The sequence below is a fragment of the Ictidomys tridecemlineatus genome, chromosome 5 (genome assembly GCF_052094955.1).
Source record: "Ictidomys tridecemlineatus isolate mIctTri1 chromosome 5, mIctTri1.hap1, whole genome shotgun sequence".
Classification (NCBI taxonomy): Eukaryota; Metazoa; Chordata; class Mammalia; order Rodentia; family Sciuridae; genus Ictidomys; species Ictidomys tridecemlineatus.
The window spans coordinates 152783334-152800099 of record NC_135481.1 but is presented as its reverse complement, the minus strand read 5'-3'; the positions used below and the strand labels follow the sequence as shown (position 1 = coordinate 152800099).

Genomic DNA, 16766 nt, shown 5'->3' with positions numbered 1-16766 from the left:
TCAGCCACATCCCAAGGGCCTGTAAAGATGCCCTATATACAGCAATTATAATCACTGCAGAAAATGACAGACTGTGAAATGGGAAAAAAAAAATGTAGTTAGTACTTCCCTAACAGAGCTGGGTACCTCAAGGAGAGGAAGGAGAACAATTTGCTTGGCACAATCCACATCCCTTGCTCAGAGTCAATGCGACACAAGTATGTGCAGGTGCCTTGCAGCCCAGCTGCTCTATGCCCTGGTGGCAGATACTAACAGCAGGAATGGTTCTGAGAAGGAGCAGAGTCACCCACTGTCGGAGCTGCTGCCAGTTCTGGGGTCCAGATTCTCAGCTGGGGCTTGTGACTCCCAGAGGTCAGAAGGAAGGCAGGCCCACTGTGCACTTTCTGAGCAACCCATCCATCACCAGCTGTGCATCACCCCACTGTCTCCAGTCATACTTACCTCCCACTGTGAGCACAGGGAACCTTTTCCCCAGGCCACCTCCTACTTCCTCAATCTTTAAGAGACAGGTCCCCCCCCCAATTCCCTCTTCTGGCCTTCCTTCACCTCCACCTCAATTCTCACTTCCTTCCCTTGAAATGACAACAGTAAAGGCTGTTCCAAATAGTTTACACCAAAGCACTCATTTGCATCAGCCTTTCATCACCATGACAAAATACCTAAAATAATCAACTTAATAAAGTAAAAGGTTTATTTGGTTCACAATTTCAAAGATTTTTGTCCATGGTCACTTGTCCTTGTTGTTTGGGCCTGTGGCAGCACAGTACATAAGGCATAATATATTCCTCATGGTGGCCAGGAAGCAAAAGAGAGAGAGGAAGGGGCTGGAATCCCATTGTTCCCTTCAAGGGCATGCCCACAGTGACCTAGCTTCCTTCCAGTGGGCACCACTTCCTAAAGGTTCCACCACCTCTCAATAGTCCCTACATGTTGGTAACCAACCCTTTAACACATGGGCCTTTGGGAGACATTTAAGATCCAAACAATAGCACCATTCAACTCCAGCCTAGGGGCTCAAAGGCTTCATTCCCCTCCACTTTCCAGATGAGGAAACACACAGAGAAGTTAAGCCACTTTCTCAAGGCTGCCCCATTGAATGAGTCAGAGTAGAATTTGATACTAGGCCTAGTCTCCCCTGGGAGTCCCAGCTCATACCCAGTTCTTTTCATGAGCTTCAACATCAGAACACTTGTGGTTGGGTTTTTTGTTTTTTGTGTTTTTTTTGTTGTTGTTGTTTTCCTGTCATAAAACTTGCAAGCTTCATGGTTTTTACCAATTGCCAATGCTCTTGCTATTTAATGCACCATTTTTCCTTGGATTAATTTACTTTTTTAATATAAATGTATTTTAAGAATGAACCCGGTTGGAGGCAGAGCTCAGTGGTAAAGTATGTGCTTAGAATGTGCACACAAGGCCCTGGATTCAGTTCCCAACTCCAACCCAAGTGAACCAAGGGCTCTAAACCTAAGACTGATTCTTGTTCAAGAAGGAAATTACCGCTGGGTGCAGTGGCACAAGCCTGTGATCCCAGCGGCTCAGGAGGTGGAGACAGAAAGAGTTCAAAGCCAGTCTCAGCACTTTAGCGAGACCCTAAGCAACTCAGTGAGACCCTGTCTGTAAATAAAATACAAAAAGGGCTGGGGATGTGGATCAGTGGTTAAGTGCTCCTGGTTTCAATTCCTGGTACCACAAAAAGAAAAAAAAAAAAAGAAGAAGAAGGAGAGGAAATTACCAAGAGAAGTGCTAAAAACCTGCCCTTATCCGTGAGTAATAAATTGAGACTTCCTCCCATCATCAGAATGCAAAACAGGGGGAGAGTATAGGGGTGGTTCCATATTCAAGACCCCCTATTTCAGGGTGTCTTGCCAGACACATCCAGGTCAAATCTCACATCCTGGCCAGAGTCAGTATGCAGTTGACCCGTTAAAGGACACCCTTGTCGAATAGAAGTAACCAGGCAGACCTCATTAATGCCTGATTTCCTCTTGGACCTCTCAGCAGTTGTCCTTGGCCGGAATCTTGTTTCCCCGAGTTTCCCCCGAAAAAGAAGTTCTTTCCCTTCTAGCCACAAAGCACAGCTCACATTTCTGAGGAAACCAGGTGTCAACACATTAAGAACTCCCTCCTTCCCCAGGCTCCTGCGGGCTGGTGGCTCTGGACAAGCACACCCTCCAAGTGGACTCCAAGCCTGGAAGACAGCCCTGAAAACAGCTAGGTCCTGGCAGAACATTCATCTACTGGCAGGACAGACTTGTTTACCTCCCAATCCACATAATTAAGTCCTTTCCCTGGTGAGGTTTGGAAGAGGATGTAGGTTTTAACTTCCTAAAAGCATTCACTATTCCCTTGGTTTAAAAAAAAAAAAAAGCCACAGGATGTTTTTGTTCAGGTCCCACTTCGGGTTTGCATGTTCCCTGTGCCATCTGTCTCTCAAGATTGCCTTGTGCAATTTCATTTTTCTGCAGCAGCAAAGGCAAAACACAGAGAAGCTGAGTTCACATAGAAAGTTCCAGACCGAGTGCAAATTAGGAGTCATTCTATTTCTAGGCTTTTCTGTGGGTCCAAAGAACACTACAAATTAATACCTGGAGGAAAGTCAGCAGGAAGGTGGCACAGTCACCAGGTCACATTCAGAGGGCACCAAGTCTGGCATGACTGCCTGAGACCTGAGTTGGTAACAGGTTCAGAACTTAACAACTAAAAAGAAAAGCTCTGCTTTGTAAAATTTGCTGCTTATACCAGTGTAAATATTTCTACCCACTGCTAATTTTAAACTATAAATGTGACTCAAGTGAATGAAGTGTTGGAACACTATATACACAATCATTCTGAGGAGTACTTGATGCCACCAACCTCATAAGACTTGGGAATCACTAACTAACCTTGCCTTGCTCCAGGGGCAGCCTTCTCGTCTCTCCTAGCAATCTATCTCAAAAACTGCCTTCCCCATTCCTTAAGAATGCCCTTAAAGTTCACATATTTTTTTTCCTTCATGAAACAATAATTGCTAGTCATTTATTTATTTCATTCATTTTATTATTCATTCAATAATAAGTAATTGTCAACAAAAGCTCAAATTGTAAGTTTGGGAAAAAGGGAAGAGCAAATGCTTGCTTCTGTTTTATTCCAAGCCACATGACCTCTCTATTGAGGCCACAGTCTCTCTGACCTTGAGTTTCAGATGGAGTTAAGTTCTGTATAAGCTCAGAGGCTGGACTCCCAGACTCCACTTCATTCCTGATCATGGGATCAAGAGCAGAGAACATGCTCATATATTCTCCCTTGGCAGCCAGGCCACTGCACAAGTTCATGCATCTCATCTCTGCTGTAACCCACTAGAGGCCATGTACCACTTCAGAAGTAGTATGTGAACCTCTGCAATTTCACAAAAGCATTCCTATTTGCACCAGTGGAAACATGCCAAAAAACATTACACAAATTCTGAGGCTAGAAAACAATCACAATTTAGTTTTAACAACCAGAAAACTAATGGGATTAAAATGTCAAAATAGAAGACTGTTATTTTGAAAAAGCTTTGGCCTACCAGGAATCCACATCCAGATAAGCCTACTCTGGGTGGAATTAATAAGTTAGGGGTCAAGATCAAAGCCTGTCAATTTACAATAGTTAAACTGTGGAACTAATCTAGATGCCCTTCAATAGATGAATGGATAAAGAAATTGTGGTATATATACACAATGGGATATTACTCAGCCTTAAAGAAGAATGAAATTATGACATTTGCAGGTAAATGGATGGAGTTGGAGAATGCTAAGCAAACTAAGCTAATCCCCCAAAACCAAAGGTCAAATGTTTTATCTGATATGTGGATGCTGATCCATAATGGGGAGGCAGGAAAAAAGGGAAGAATGGAGGAATTTTGGATAGTGAAGAGGGGAGTAAGATGAGGGGAGCAGGTATGGGGGTAGAAAAGATGGTGAAATGATACAGACATTATCACCCTATGTACACGTATGATTACATGAATGGTGTGACTGTACATCACGTATAATGAAATGAAAAGTTGTGCTCTATTTGTGTACAATAAGTAGAACAACAACAACAGCAAAAAAAAAAAAAATCATAGCCTGTTAGTTATGGCAGACCTTGAGCAGTGGTAGCAACCAAAAAGGCCTTGTCACAACAGGAATACCTGAGAGTTTGTTCAACTGCAAGAAGTGGAGGGATCAGCAAGGCCTTGCTTGTGGCCTGGGATCTGGGAAGCGACAGGTCTGCTCCTCATCTTACAACAGTTAACCCCACCCCTAGGCATCAACATCTCTCAGCCATGTGGCGTGGGGGTCTCCAATAGGGCATCACAGCCAATATCAGGTATCAGAAGGTTGAAACCTTTTACCCTTCTACACTTCCTTGAAATGTGACTTGCCCTGGCTCAACTCCCTATTCCTTCCCCCACAGGGCTGCACCTGACTTGTCTTCACTGGTTTCTACATAGCATCCACTCCAGCCTCCCCAGGGAGCATAATTCCCTTAAGACGCCTTTGCACCTGGCACCTTTGTAGGTAAACAAGAACTGCACATGGGAGAGGCTGCAAGGCACACCTTTGTTTTGCTGGGTTTTTCTGGAGCAGTCCCCCTACCTTTGAGGGTGCCAAGAGTCTGCTGAAGCCAGAGTTCCTTGGAGATTGTGCCTCCAGGCTGACTGTACACCCTGGAGGGGGTCCTCCCTCATCACAGGTTATGAGCACCCTGTAGAAACTCCCTTTGTGCTTAAAAGAGCCACAGAGAATCTGCTTTCTGCACCTGAATCCTAACAGATACATTTCCCTTGGGGTCATTGCAACTGCATTAACAGGTTCATTTTCAAATGCAGATTCCCAAATCTCCTTCTGCCAGCAAGGTCTGTAACAACATTCTGACCAGATTTGTACAGCCACAGAGAATCAAGGAAAGATATGAAGGTGATACAGTGCCAGGCTTGTGGCCACTGTTCTGAGAAGCAGCCAACACCCAAGCTGTCTCCCTCCCTGGCACCCTGTGCTCTCTGCTCCTTACTGCCCAGCAAGCAGCACAGCCAGCACCCAGCACACAGTGGGTGCAGAGACATCCTGGCTCATCTCCCTGTCCTCTCCTCCAGGGGCTGCATCTCTATTCCTTTACCCTTGTCCCCCCTTCATTTCCTCCTCCTATGATAGGGATCACAACATCCACCTGTGACCCAGTCCAGCCTTCAGGACTCCACAGCCATCATCCCCACTTTTTCCTACTTCCTACACTCAAGCATTATCCAGATCAAAGTTTCAAGATGGTCCTGAAACTTTCTGGCACTGATGAGCCCCTTCCCAAGTGGTATCCATGCTTTATGAGTGTCTGCTTGTCCTCTATGGCTCTAGCCATCTGGAAGATAATCATCCTATTAGTAAGAAGGTACACTGTCTGCACACAGACCCTGCACACACCACCAAGAACCATGCTTATTAAAAGGTTTGTGAGAAATATCAGCAAAGAAAATAAATTATTAGCCTGGATGTTCACTTGAGTAAAAAATGTTTGTACACAGTGCCACTGTTAAAAACTTTTTACCTCTTGGTTGGTTTGCATCTTTTTCCTTATTATTAATTCTATACCAAAATGTTAAAAGTTCATATTACTAGTTTTATTTTGTATAGCAAAATAATTAGTGGGTTTTTAAAAAACCTAATACTTCCAATAAACAACTTAAAAATTGTCAGTAAAAAGAAGGAGGAGGAAGAGGAGGAGGAAGAAGAGGAAGAGGAGGAGGAGAAGGAAGTGGAAGAAGAGGAGGGGCAGTGGCACAAACCTACAATTCCAGTGACTGGGGAGGCTAAAGTAGGAGGATTGCAAGTTCCTGGCAGCCTCAGCAAAATAAAAAGGACTGAGGATGTAGCTCAGTGGTAAAGCACCCCACCTTTACCTCTTTCAAGCACAGGACTTGAGCCTCAGATTCCTCAGTGGATGGTCCCAGCCAAAACTGAGCTCAAATCCTAATTCTGGTTTTTCCAGCTATGTAAATGTCCCAGTTCCTGAGGATTTCTGGGAGTTAGGGTCAGGAATAGAAACTAGGATTATCCATTTCAGCATTTGCCCTGTACTGGGGAGAAGGGTAGCACCATAAGGGAGCAGGGGGAGGGTAGGTGTCTTCCAGAGGAATAAGCAGGGGCCCCCACAGTCCATCCTCATCCTCCCCAGGGCTGGGCTCTAGCTGCAGGGGCACAGCTGTGCTCCCCCTACCATGGGAGGAGAAAATGGAAGGGGATGAGAAGGCAAAAGAATGAAGATTCAACTCCTGGGGGAGGGAATAGGGAGATGGGCCAGGGCAAAACACATTTCAAGGCAGTATAGAAGGGTAAAAGGTGTCAACCTCCTGGTACCTAATACTGGCCGTGCTGCCCTGTTGGAGACCCCACCCACATGGCCAAGGGACACCAAAGTGCAGCCTACAACAAAGCTGTGAATCAGACTAACCCCTTACTCAAGAACCTGCAAAAATAGGAGGAAAAACACAAACTGGGAATAACAAAACCCTGGCTGCCTACTCACAGATTCCATAAGCCCCAAGCATTGAGCATCAATGCTCCCCTTGGTAGCCAGAGCCCTGCCTCCTCTCCAGGAGCCAGCACCCCTCCACCTCCCACAATTTGGTCACTCCCTGCAAACTCCTGCATGCAGAAAGGGGATTCACAAAAGGGGGGCACCAGCTCTCAGGGAAGCATGTGTGTGTCCTGGAATTAAACCTCTGCCAGGCTTTACTCCCAAAGAATTCTCAGAAATTTCCCCATCAAGGTTTCTGGAGACATCCAGATGTAAGGTCATTGCTGCTGCAGTCTGAAGATGCAGCTATTCCAAAATATGAAATTCTGAAAACCTTAAACAGTGCCCTGAAACAGTGGTCATATATAGAAAGAACAGAACCATTTCCCAGCTTGAATATCTGGAGCCAAAATCTTAAGGCAAGGTAGGTGCTGGCTTAAAAACTTGTGCATATCGAGTAATACCGAGTTTCTTTTAGATTCCCACTGCCAGCATGCAGATTCCAGACCAACCTTCCCAAATGGAGTTACTCAGATGACCACCCAGAGTGCCACCTCCTCTCAGGTGGGGAAGCCAGGCCTGAACATCACCTGTGGCCCAGGAGCCTCTGACCTCTCTCTCCAACTCTGGGGTTCCCTGAACACACCAACTGCAGAGAGGGTTGTTTCACCCATTTCATCCCACTGTATCTATCAACCTCAGTCAGTTAATGAGCCTCCCTCAACTGCCTCAATGTTTTAATAAAGGAGCTTGTTCTCTAAAGCAAGTAATGTGAGGTGCTAAGGAAGAAATGCAGGCATGGGGAGGGATGGGGCTGCCTTTTGCTAATGCACTTAAGGTGGAATCCCACTCACCCACCCACTCCTGAGCCTAGCAGACACAGACATCCTCAGCCCTATGCTTCTGAAATACTCTGCTGACCTTAAATTAATCCCAATATGCAGCAAACATAGACCCTTCCTCTCCAAACACAGGTCTGGGCTTTCATCCTATGTGTCCCAAGCAACACTCAGCAAGCCAGGGGAGGAAAACCATGATTCTATTGTGCAGAAAAAAAAAAAAACTGAGGGTCAGAGAGGTGATTTGCTGTGAGTTACACATAGTCAGGGGACAAAGCAGGCATCTGGCAGCTTGGTGAAGACACACTTAAGGGAAAGAGAAGAACGAGAGATGGGTAATCGAGAAAATGAAAAGACAGAGACCAGGCAGAGATATACACAAGAATCTATTGGTCCGAGCTGACCAATAAAGGCCATCTCTCTATAGGAGCGAGAGGCAAAACAGGCTTGAGTTCTGGGACTTTTATGGGGGAGGCTCAGGAATCAGAGCCGGGTGGGTCCTAATGCAGCAGTTAAGGGTTGGATTGGTATGAGGGAGAGCCTTTCTCAGAAATGCCTCTGGGAGGGAAAGCGAAACTTTTCCCTTAAAATGACAGTTGTCGCTTAAGATGGCCACCCAGATGCTAAGCAAGGTCCTTATACACGCCCTGCAACATGCATACCTCCCATGGTTCCTCCTGCCTTCATCCTCATGCTTCCTTCCTCTGCCTCTCAAAACTCAGCCCTCCCTGAAGCCCTCTGCAACTGGGTGTTGCGTACAGAGTGACTTCCTGCTTCCTACCACTTGAATCCACCGACACCAGCCTCTTCTGTGACCTTCCTAAGTGACCACGCTGAAGACACCCTAGGCAGAAACAAGCCTGTTAGGAAGGCAGCTCCAACATGAAAATCCCCCACCCCATCCCCAGCTGGCTGCAGCATGTGATGTATAGCAGTTCCCTCTTCCCCAGATAAAAAGGGCACACCACAAGACAAGTCCCATCTTGTGCTTCCCTGTGGGCCCTCCACATTAGACACTGGCTATGTGAATTCTCGATGATGTCCAACGTTCACCCAGCCCTCCCAAAGATAAAACCATTGCCCTCCATGCCCACTGAGGGGTTTGTGGCAGGAAGAGCCAGGGAGGCCTGACATCCCCTCTGCTCCTCTGGGCAGGGCTTTCTCACTGCACCCAACTCCCACCCAAGTAAAAGGCCCAGAATGAAATCCCAGGAAATCAGCCCTGTGGAAATCATTCAGCCACAGATGCTGAATGATTCAGGCACATGATGCTGTCCTCCCCAGCACACTCGGGGGACCCACAATGCTCCACCATGTTTCACAATGCTGATTAGGACCCGCCTTCCTGGCTCAAGTCCACCAGGGTTGGACAGTACTCAAGGTTTTCTAATTTCTGCTTTTGCAGATGAGGATGCTGAGGCCCAGAGGGATGGCCCCAAAGTCACAAGGATGGTCAGAGATAAAACCTGGATTTTTATGGTTTAATTTTAAAAACTCTCATTTGGCCTCAAGTTTAAATTAAAATCCCCTATAGAGAGCCTCAGATTAAAGGACCCTGGTTCCGGCTTGGTAAACACTCACTCTGGCTCTCACAACTTGCCCTCTCCTATTTCAGGTCACACCCCACAGGCTGAACAGATGTGAGACCAGCTGCAAGGCCTCCAACAGCTCTGAAGGGCCTGTGTCCACCCCTAGCTTGGAAATCCCTGGCCTAGACCCCAGGATTGGCAGGGAGATTACATACTACCCAGGCAGGTGGCAGAGCTGAAGCCTCATCAGTCTCCCCAACATTGACATCATCTTGCCAAAAGAAAAGCACTTCTGTGTGTCTACTCCCAAGAGTCTCTACAATCTGTGCATCTGAACTAAGATGAGAAGAACCATCTTCTAAAAGAGGCACATGTGGATGGTAAGAAGATGCAGCTAGCTGCCTAGAGTGCTCTCTTGCCACCTTGCTTCAGGGAGCATGCAAATTATCTATGCCTGGCCTAGTGGCCTCCAGGGGCCCTGCTCCAAGGAGCCTGCTAGATTCCTTGGGCAGATGGCTCTGGGCAAAGGAAAGCTAAAAGGGGGTTCAGGTCACATATGAGGAACTGGGCACAGATCAATCCCAGGCTGAATCCCAGCCTCAGTGCCCTCTGGCAGGATGTGTCCAAGAATTGGCTCCTGCTGCTGCTACTCAACTCTGGTTTTGAAGACACAGGGAGAAGGCACTGGTGATGTGAACAAAGTGGAACCAGGTGAGGATACTGGCATCCCCCCCAAGTTCTTAAAGTGAATCCCCCCAGGCCTCCCTACCACTTGGCCCCAGGAAAGGTCTATGGCCAAGTGAAGTAGAGTTTAAACGCTAATATACAAAACAGCACACACCTGAAGGCCACAAGAGTGTCCACCCAGAGGCAATGATTAAGTAACTTAGGGCATATCTATCAAGAGGCGACACAACCATCACAGAACATGAAGCAGAGCTTTGCCAGTGCTGTGGAAACAAGTTTAAAAGCTGTGAATGTAGCCAGGCATGGTGGTTCACACCTGTAATCCCAGCAACTTGGGAGGCTGAGGCAGGAGGATTGCAAGTTCAAGGCCAGCCTCAGCAATTTAGCAAGACCCTCTGTAACTTATCCAGACCCTATCTTAAAAAAATAAAAAGGGCCGGTGATGCAGCTTGGTGGAACAGCACCTCAGGTTCAACCCCCAGTAACAAAAAATTTTTAAAAGGTACATGTGTGTAGGTGTGTGTGTGTGTGTGTGTGTGTGTGTGTGTGTGTCTATGTGTATGTGTCTGCCTGCGATACAGCAATGGTGGAGATTTTCATGAATTCTCAGCATGAAGGTGTTCTTAAGAGCTGAGCCCCATAGATTGTGGGGAATGAGCTGTTGATTCATGACACAAAGAAGCATGACAGTGATTCTTCAGAAATGAGCCTGTCTAAGGAATTAGCAGACCCAGGAGTGAGAGGTTCTGGGAACCTGAGGAAGAAAACACATTACTGACCATCCCCCATAAGCTGAGTCCCAGAAAAAGGATGCTGACTGTAGCCCATTTTGAAGGGCTTCGTCCTAGGATGCATCAGGTCCCAGTGAAGTCGCTGACATAGCCTATGGCATGTGATGTGGGTTCTTGGCTCTGAACTTGCTGACATGGAATCAAGCCATGGCTTCCCCCACCAGACAGTTGCTCCTAGTTAAACAATTTCACCTAAGGCTATCTCCTTTTCTGAAAGGTTGGCTTAAAAAAGATACCCATTCAGAAAATAAATCACACGGGAAGTTGATTATTGGGGGAGGGGTGATGATTAACTAAGAAGGGACACAAGAACTTTCTGAAGCAATGATTGTTCTGCTTCTTAAAATATGAGTTTGAGTTCCACAGGGGTATGCATGGGTCAAAATCCAGCAAATGTAAACTTGTGCATTCCATTGCAGGTAAATTTCACATCAAAAGAGAAAAATAAAAACATAACGTCCTCTAGTTCATCATGTGCATGATGGAGACTTGTGAAAAGTATACTGATGTCTGGGAACATACTTAGAGGGATGATGGATAAACCACACATGACAAAACAAATCTAGGTGGTGGGCAGATGGTATGTGCACTGTTTCAATTTTTTCATGATAAAACGTTGGAAGTAGTAATAATAATAATTAGCATTATTATTCTTTTCCAAACAAATTGTGGTCTTTAAAATAATGCAGTCATGGTATTTAAAATAGAACTCAAACTTAGTAAGTACTCAATAAATAGTAGCTACTATCATAATCATCATTCTTTTTTACTGGATAATTTTTTATTGTTTTTAATTGGTTTGTTTTGTTTGGAGGAGGGGTTGGTACTAGAGATTGAACCACGGGGCAGTCTACCACTGAGCTACAATACCAGCCTTTTGTATTTTTTATTTTGAGACATGTAGGGGTGTGTGTGTGTGTGTGTGTGTGTGTGTGTGTGTGTGTGTTCTTAAGGGCTAAGCCCCGTAGTTTATGGGGAGTGAGCTGTTGATATGGTCTCCCTAAGTTACTGAAGCTGGCCTCCAACTTGCAATCCTCCTGTCTCATCTCCCTAGTAGCTGGGATTACGGGCATGCACCACCACACTCAGATAGTATTTACACTTCAATGCATTCCACCATCTCCTTGTGCTATCACTGTAGAGTCATTTGGTTATAATTACTGCCTCCATTTTATAGATGGGAAAATTGTTCCTGGAGAGACTACGTGACTTCACAATTCATCAAACCAACAGAGGATGATCCTAAACCAGAATTTGACTTTTTCTGCTGACCCCAAGTCCTATGATAACCAGAGAAAAATCAGGCTGCAAATACCTCCAGAGCAAAGTCCACTGTGCCAATCCCAGGGTGAGTCTGCAGGTACTGACAACTGCCTGCTGTGCCTGAGGTCAAAGTAAGGGGTAAAAGTCAAGAAATTTCTTTCTCCTTGGTCACTGTCCCAGGGGCATGTTAGCATGCAGAATTTCCAGCCACTTGTAAGCTTGCATCAACACCCCAACCTATGGAAAGTACAGTCCTATGGGGTTGCTTTAAAGGGCCTGCAGGCTGGGGCTGTAGCTCCACTGGTGGCACAAGTCTTACCCGGTAAGTATGAGGTCCTGAGTTCCATCCCCAGCACCACAAGAGGAAAGAAGGGAGGAAGGGAGGAAGGAAGGAAAAAAGGAAGGAAGGAAGAGGCTATGAGTTTAGAAGTTAATCTTTGAACTCAGAAAGGTTGTGGCTATTCTGAGGCTCCTGTGGTACCGCTGCATGAGACATCAGGGACATCAGGGCAGGAAAGCACTTCATTTCAATGACTAAGTTGCCCTTGGTTTTAACACTGGCTTGTGTGCTTGAGTGTGTGTGTGAGTGTGTGTGTGTGTTCATGTGCACCCTCCAGCATGCTGGTAGACATCCAGCAGTAAGTGTGGAAGGACAGGAAGAAAATCTCATATCAAACTCCTAAAATGACCAGGAAGATGATTAACCAGGGTCCTTCAAGGACTCGCTGCAATTACAGATGACCTGTATGCACACTTTTCACTCAAAAAGCAAATAGAAATAGCTACCTGGTTTTAAGCCTGGCTAAGATCAGCAAAACCATTTTGGACTAAGTCTGCTCATTCTTAGAATAATAAATACCTTACCTGTATTCATAAATTTGTCTGTGACCCAAGGCTACTTCTTTGCTATGGAACTAAAGTTGCCCTTGTTCAGGACTGGCCGCAGTCCTGAACATTCCACATGGTTTATGTTTAACCAGACATTTCAGGGGGCCGTGGAGCCTAGTTCACACCCTGCTGAAGACTGCAGCATACAGAGAGGCTGGGAGTGGGTGTAACCCATGGTCCACCCGCCCCCAGGGTCCAGCACACCCTGGACACAGATGGAAGGAGTTTAGTCCTCCAGGGAGTGCCAGGACTGGACTGCTCACAGCTGGTATCCAGTTAGCACCTCTGGCCTCACAGATGTTTCTCATCTTTTATTGAAGGATGACTCCCAAGGCAACTGCCTTAAGGCCCTTTTCAGAAGAAAAGTCTGTTTACAGACAAATGGAGCTGAGTCAAAATCATTAAAGTGTCACAGCACCCTATTTATTTGACCAGCACCCCTCATAATCCCCTGTGCACAGGAGGACTGCATGGGGATTTACTCGGTGGGTCCAGTGGACCCAAGGCTCTCAGAAGCAAGATGGAGATAGGGAACAGAAATAAGAAGCAAACACAAGCCCAGAGTTCAGCCCTGTAAGGGAAAGAAGCTGAGGATCCACAGCTGTGAAGTTTCTGATGGGCCTGAGGGATAGGGTGGGGGTGGGGGACAAGCAGGCCAGTTCCACTGGGAGCTGCAGCAAATTAACCAACGTCACCACTGCTGCATGCAAAAGTTAATTTGAGCACAGTTTTACCAGGCTTGGTGAATTTGGTCTGGGATAAAACTGAAATTTGAGAAACAAATGAAAAGCAATGGTGGGGGCCCATTTACCCTCAGGTCACTCAAATGGCCAGAGAGTAACTCACTCTCTTCAGACTGTATCCATTTCTCTGAATACTCCTCCAGTGTCCCCCTCACTCCCAGGTCCCAGCTACTTGTACTTTTTTTCTGTTCCCGGGGCAAATTATTCCCCTTGTCATTGGACTTCAGCTTAAATGACTTCCATGGTCAGCTTTCTACCTCCTTTTCAGGGAGAACCTCCTTGACTATTCAGTCAAAAGTGGCCACTCTACCGGGAATTTGAGGATTGATTGTTATTACACATAACCTATCCTGGCCTGCTGGACACAAAGGCACCCAGTGAAGACTTGCTAGATGATTAGACCAGGGAAGTCTGAAGCCACCTCTAGGATAGTGATCGTAGCAGAAGACCTGAAGAGGTGAGGGGTGGAAAGATATGTGAACAAAAGACACACAATTTAGGCAGCTTGTTGTAAAGGAAAATTATGGCAAATTGTGCCTTAAGGTTTGGGTTTTTTGGTTTTGATTTTTTTGGGTTTTTTTGGGTTTTTTTTTTTTTTGGTTTTTTTTTTTCCAGTGCTAGGGATGAAACCCAGGGCCTGGTACGTCCTACACAACTGCTCTACCTCTGAACTACATCCCCAGTCTCAGGCCAAGAAGGTGTTAATGCCAAACCTATATTCCACACTGAATGATCTCAAAGAATTTGAGCCCCTACAGGAAACCTTAGGAAAGCCCATTACTCATGAGCTCAGCTAACCCGCCCAATACACATGTGCTTGGCCCATGATATAGTAAAGAATTTTAAGAAATTCTTTTTAAGAAATCCAAGAATAAAATCACCATATTTTACCACATAATTGTAGCAGATCTTGTGCCAATTTTTTGTTTTATTTGCAAAAAAAGTGGGGTGTAATCATTATGTGAAGCAATTTTTTAAAAATTATACCAGTATTACTTTAAAATCATTTATGACTAAATTATGTTTGATACAAAATGAGGATGCATGGAATGCTCATAAATGTATATGAATGTAGTAATGATGATTATGGGGCAAAATATGGTATCAAGTTTGTTAAAAAAAAAAAAAAAAAACTCCAAGGCTATTTTTATGTATTGTCCCACACTCACAAGTGAGAATAAAAGGTTAAGTGACCGGCTTTTATGACTCCAGGGTGTATTTTATTCAGTTTGTTCCCATGCTTCCTTTTTCTGAAATGAAAGGACATTTCCAAAGCTGAATCATGTTCTCTGATATTCAGCCACCCACTCCCCCAGAGCCAGACACCAACAGCAGGACCAGGCCAAATGCCTCCCCTGTACCTTGAACATTTGCCATCTCTGCTTGCTTCAGAAAACTCAGTTGCATTTATGGGAATCTAAAGATATTAAATTGCCAAAGTGAACAAGGAGATTGGGGCTCCTGCCAAGCTAGAGAATCCTTCGCTGTTAAGTGGAACCGCATGGGCGTTTGGTGCTGGCAGTCATGACTGTCATTGATCCATGCCAACAGACAGGGAAACTCCGGTCACCCTGCTGGGTGTAGAGGCCTGAGAAGGGATAGACAGTACCTGTAGGTGATCCTCACTTCAGTTCCAGGCTCATCTCGCTCCCAGATCAAAGCCACACTCTCGGGGGACTTCTGAACATGCTGATCCAAGCAGTTGACTGTACAAAAACAGGTTGTACAGACATTAATTCTTCATGTTTTTGGAGAGAAGAGGGGGGCAGGGATCTACTTTGCTGTGGCTTGCTCTACTTGTGCGGAGAGAGACCCTGCCCTCATCCATGGTGAGCTTTCTACCTCCCTGCAAGGAAAGGGTGATTGTCAGAGCTGCAAAAATGGAGGTACCACCCTGTAAACATTATCCCAAAGGTGAAAGGTGACCTCCTACAAATATTCCTTATTCTCAAAGTATTACTGGGACCACAAACACTAGTGGTTCCCAACCCTGGCTACCATCGCCTGGACCTTCCCTGGTCTCCCTACCCAGTGAGGCTCCAGGCTGGACCTCATGGTTTTCAAAGCTCCCTAAATGGTTTTAGGTGTAGCCTGCACTGGGCACTGCAGCCTGAGCTGCAGGAAAGAATACACAGCTCATGGAGCAAGCTTCCTTGTACAAGGTAGAGGTACCAGCCAGCGCAGGGATCCAAATCTTCTCTCCACCTGACACCGTATAAACCAGCCTCTGTTCCAAAAAGTGACTCAATGATGGGAAAATGCCATCTGGTTTTCCAGAAAGTTCTGCTCCCTTCCCCCTCTATTATCAAAGCTCAGATCACATGACTTGCCTGTAAAAAAATTGGAAGGTCAGTGCTACTGGTTTACTGTAAACCTGAGGATTAGTATGATCTGTTCATTTGCTGACATCCTGTTTACTGTTCATTTGATTTCAAAGGTGACCTTAACTCAGACCAATTACTTAAACAGACCCTTGCAACCAACCCTCAAAGCCAATTCGTCCTTACTCACTTTCCTAACAAAGGTACCCAGGTAATTGGAGGAAATGAGTACTCTGAATAGATCTGGGGGGAGGAGGAGATCAGTGGTCAGTGGTTGCAAGTCCACCTGGTCTTTCAGGGTCACCTCAGTGTCCTATATGTAATCTGTACCTCAAAAATTTTAATAAATGTAGATACAGGGGGGAAATTAATAGTACTACTAATTGATACAGGAAATTTCTTTAAAGTACTAGAAGAAAGAAGAGAAGATATGCCCAAAAACTAAAAGAGAGGTAAAGCAAGAGGTTGAACTAAGAAGGGGTTTAGTGAAGCTAGGTGCAGTGACTCACACTTGGAATCCCAATTAGTTGGGAGGCTAAGGCAGGAGAATCACAAGTTCAAGGCCAGCCTCAGCAACTTAGCAAAACTCTATTTCAAAATTAAAAATAAAAAGGGCTTGAGATATAGTTCAATGGTTGAGTACCCCTGGATTCAATTCCCATGATGTAAAAAAAAAAAAAGTGGGAGAGTGGGTAGGTAGAGAGAGGGAGACAAAAAGAGTTTTAGTGGCAAATCTAGAGTTGTACAATCAATAGATATAGTGTGTGTGTGTATACAGATGCCATGTGTACACAGCAAAGCCAGGCTACACTTTGTTTAGTAAAGTTATCAACACATACACACACACACACACACACACACACACACACACACACACACACCATCATCAAGAGTTTCTTTATTTATTTGTTAGTTTTTTTGTTTTTACAGTACTGGAGACTAAACCCAGGGTGCTTTACCACTGAGCTACATCCCCCGCCCTTTTTATTTTTTATTTTGAGACAGAGCCTCACTGAATTGCAGAGACTGACTTCAAACTTATGATCCTCCTGCTTCAGCCTCCCGAGTAGCTGGAATTATCCGTGTGTACCACTGTGCCTGGGAAACTATCACAAAGCTTTCTGACGTTATTTTCAGCTTTAGCCCTGGAGCACCCAGACCCAGAGACCACAGATAACATCAAGAAGACCAC

General features: G+C 45.4%; 1 protein-coding gene across 1 annotated transcript in view; it reads right to left on the bottom strand.

The window, feature by feature from the left end:
- Positions 1–16766, bottom strand: part of Acss1 (acyl-CoA synthetase short chain family member 1) — a 60563-nt gene that overhangs the window by 33365 nt on the left and 10432 nt on the right. The window contains exon 2 of the mRNA XM_005334588.4: positions 14863–14959. Within this exon, the coding sequence (XP_005334645.2) occupies positions 14863–14959 (97 nt within the window). The remainder of the gene's footprint in view (positions 1–14862; positions 14960–16766) is intronic.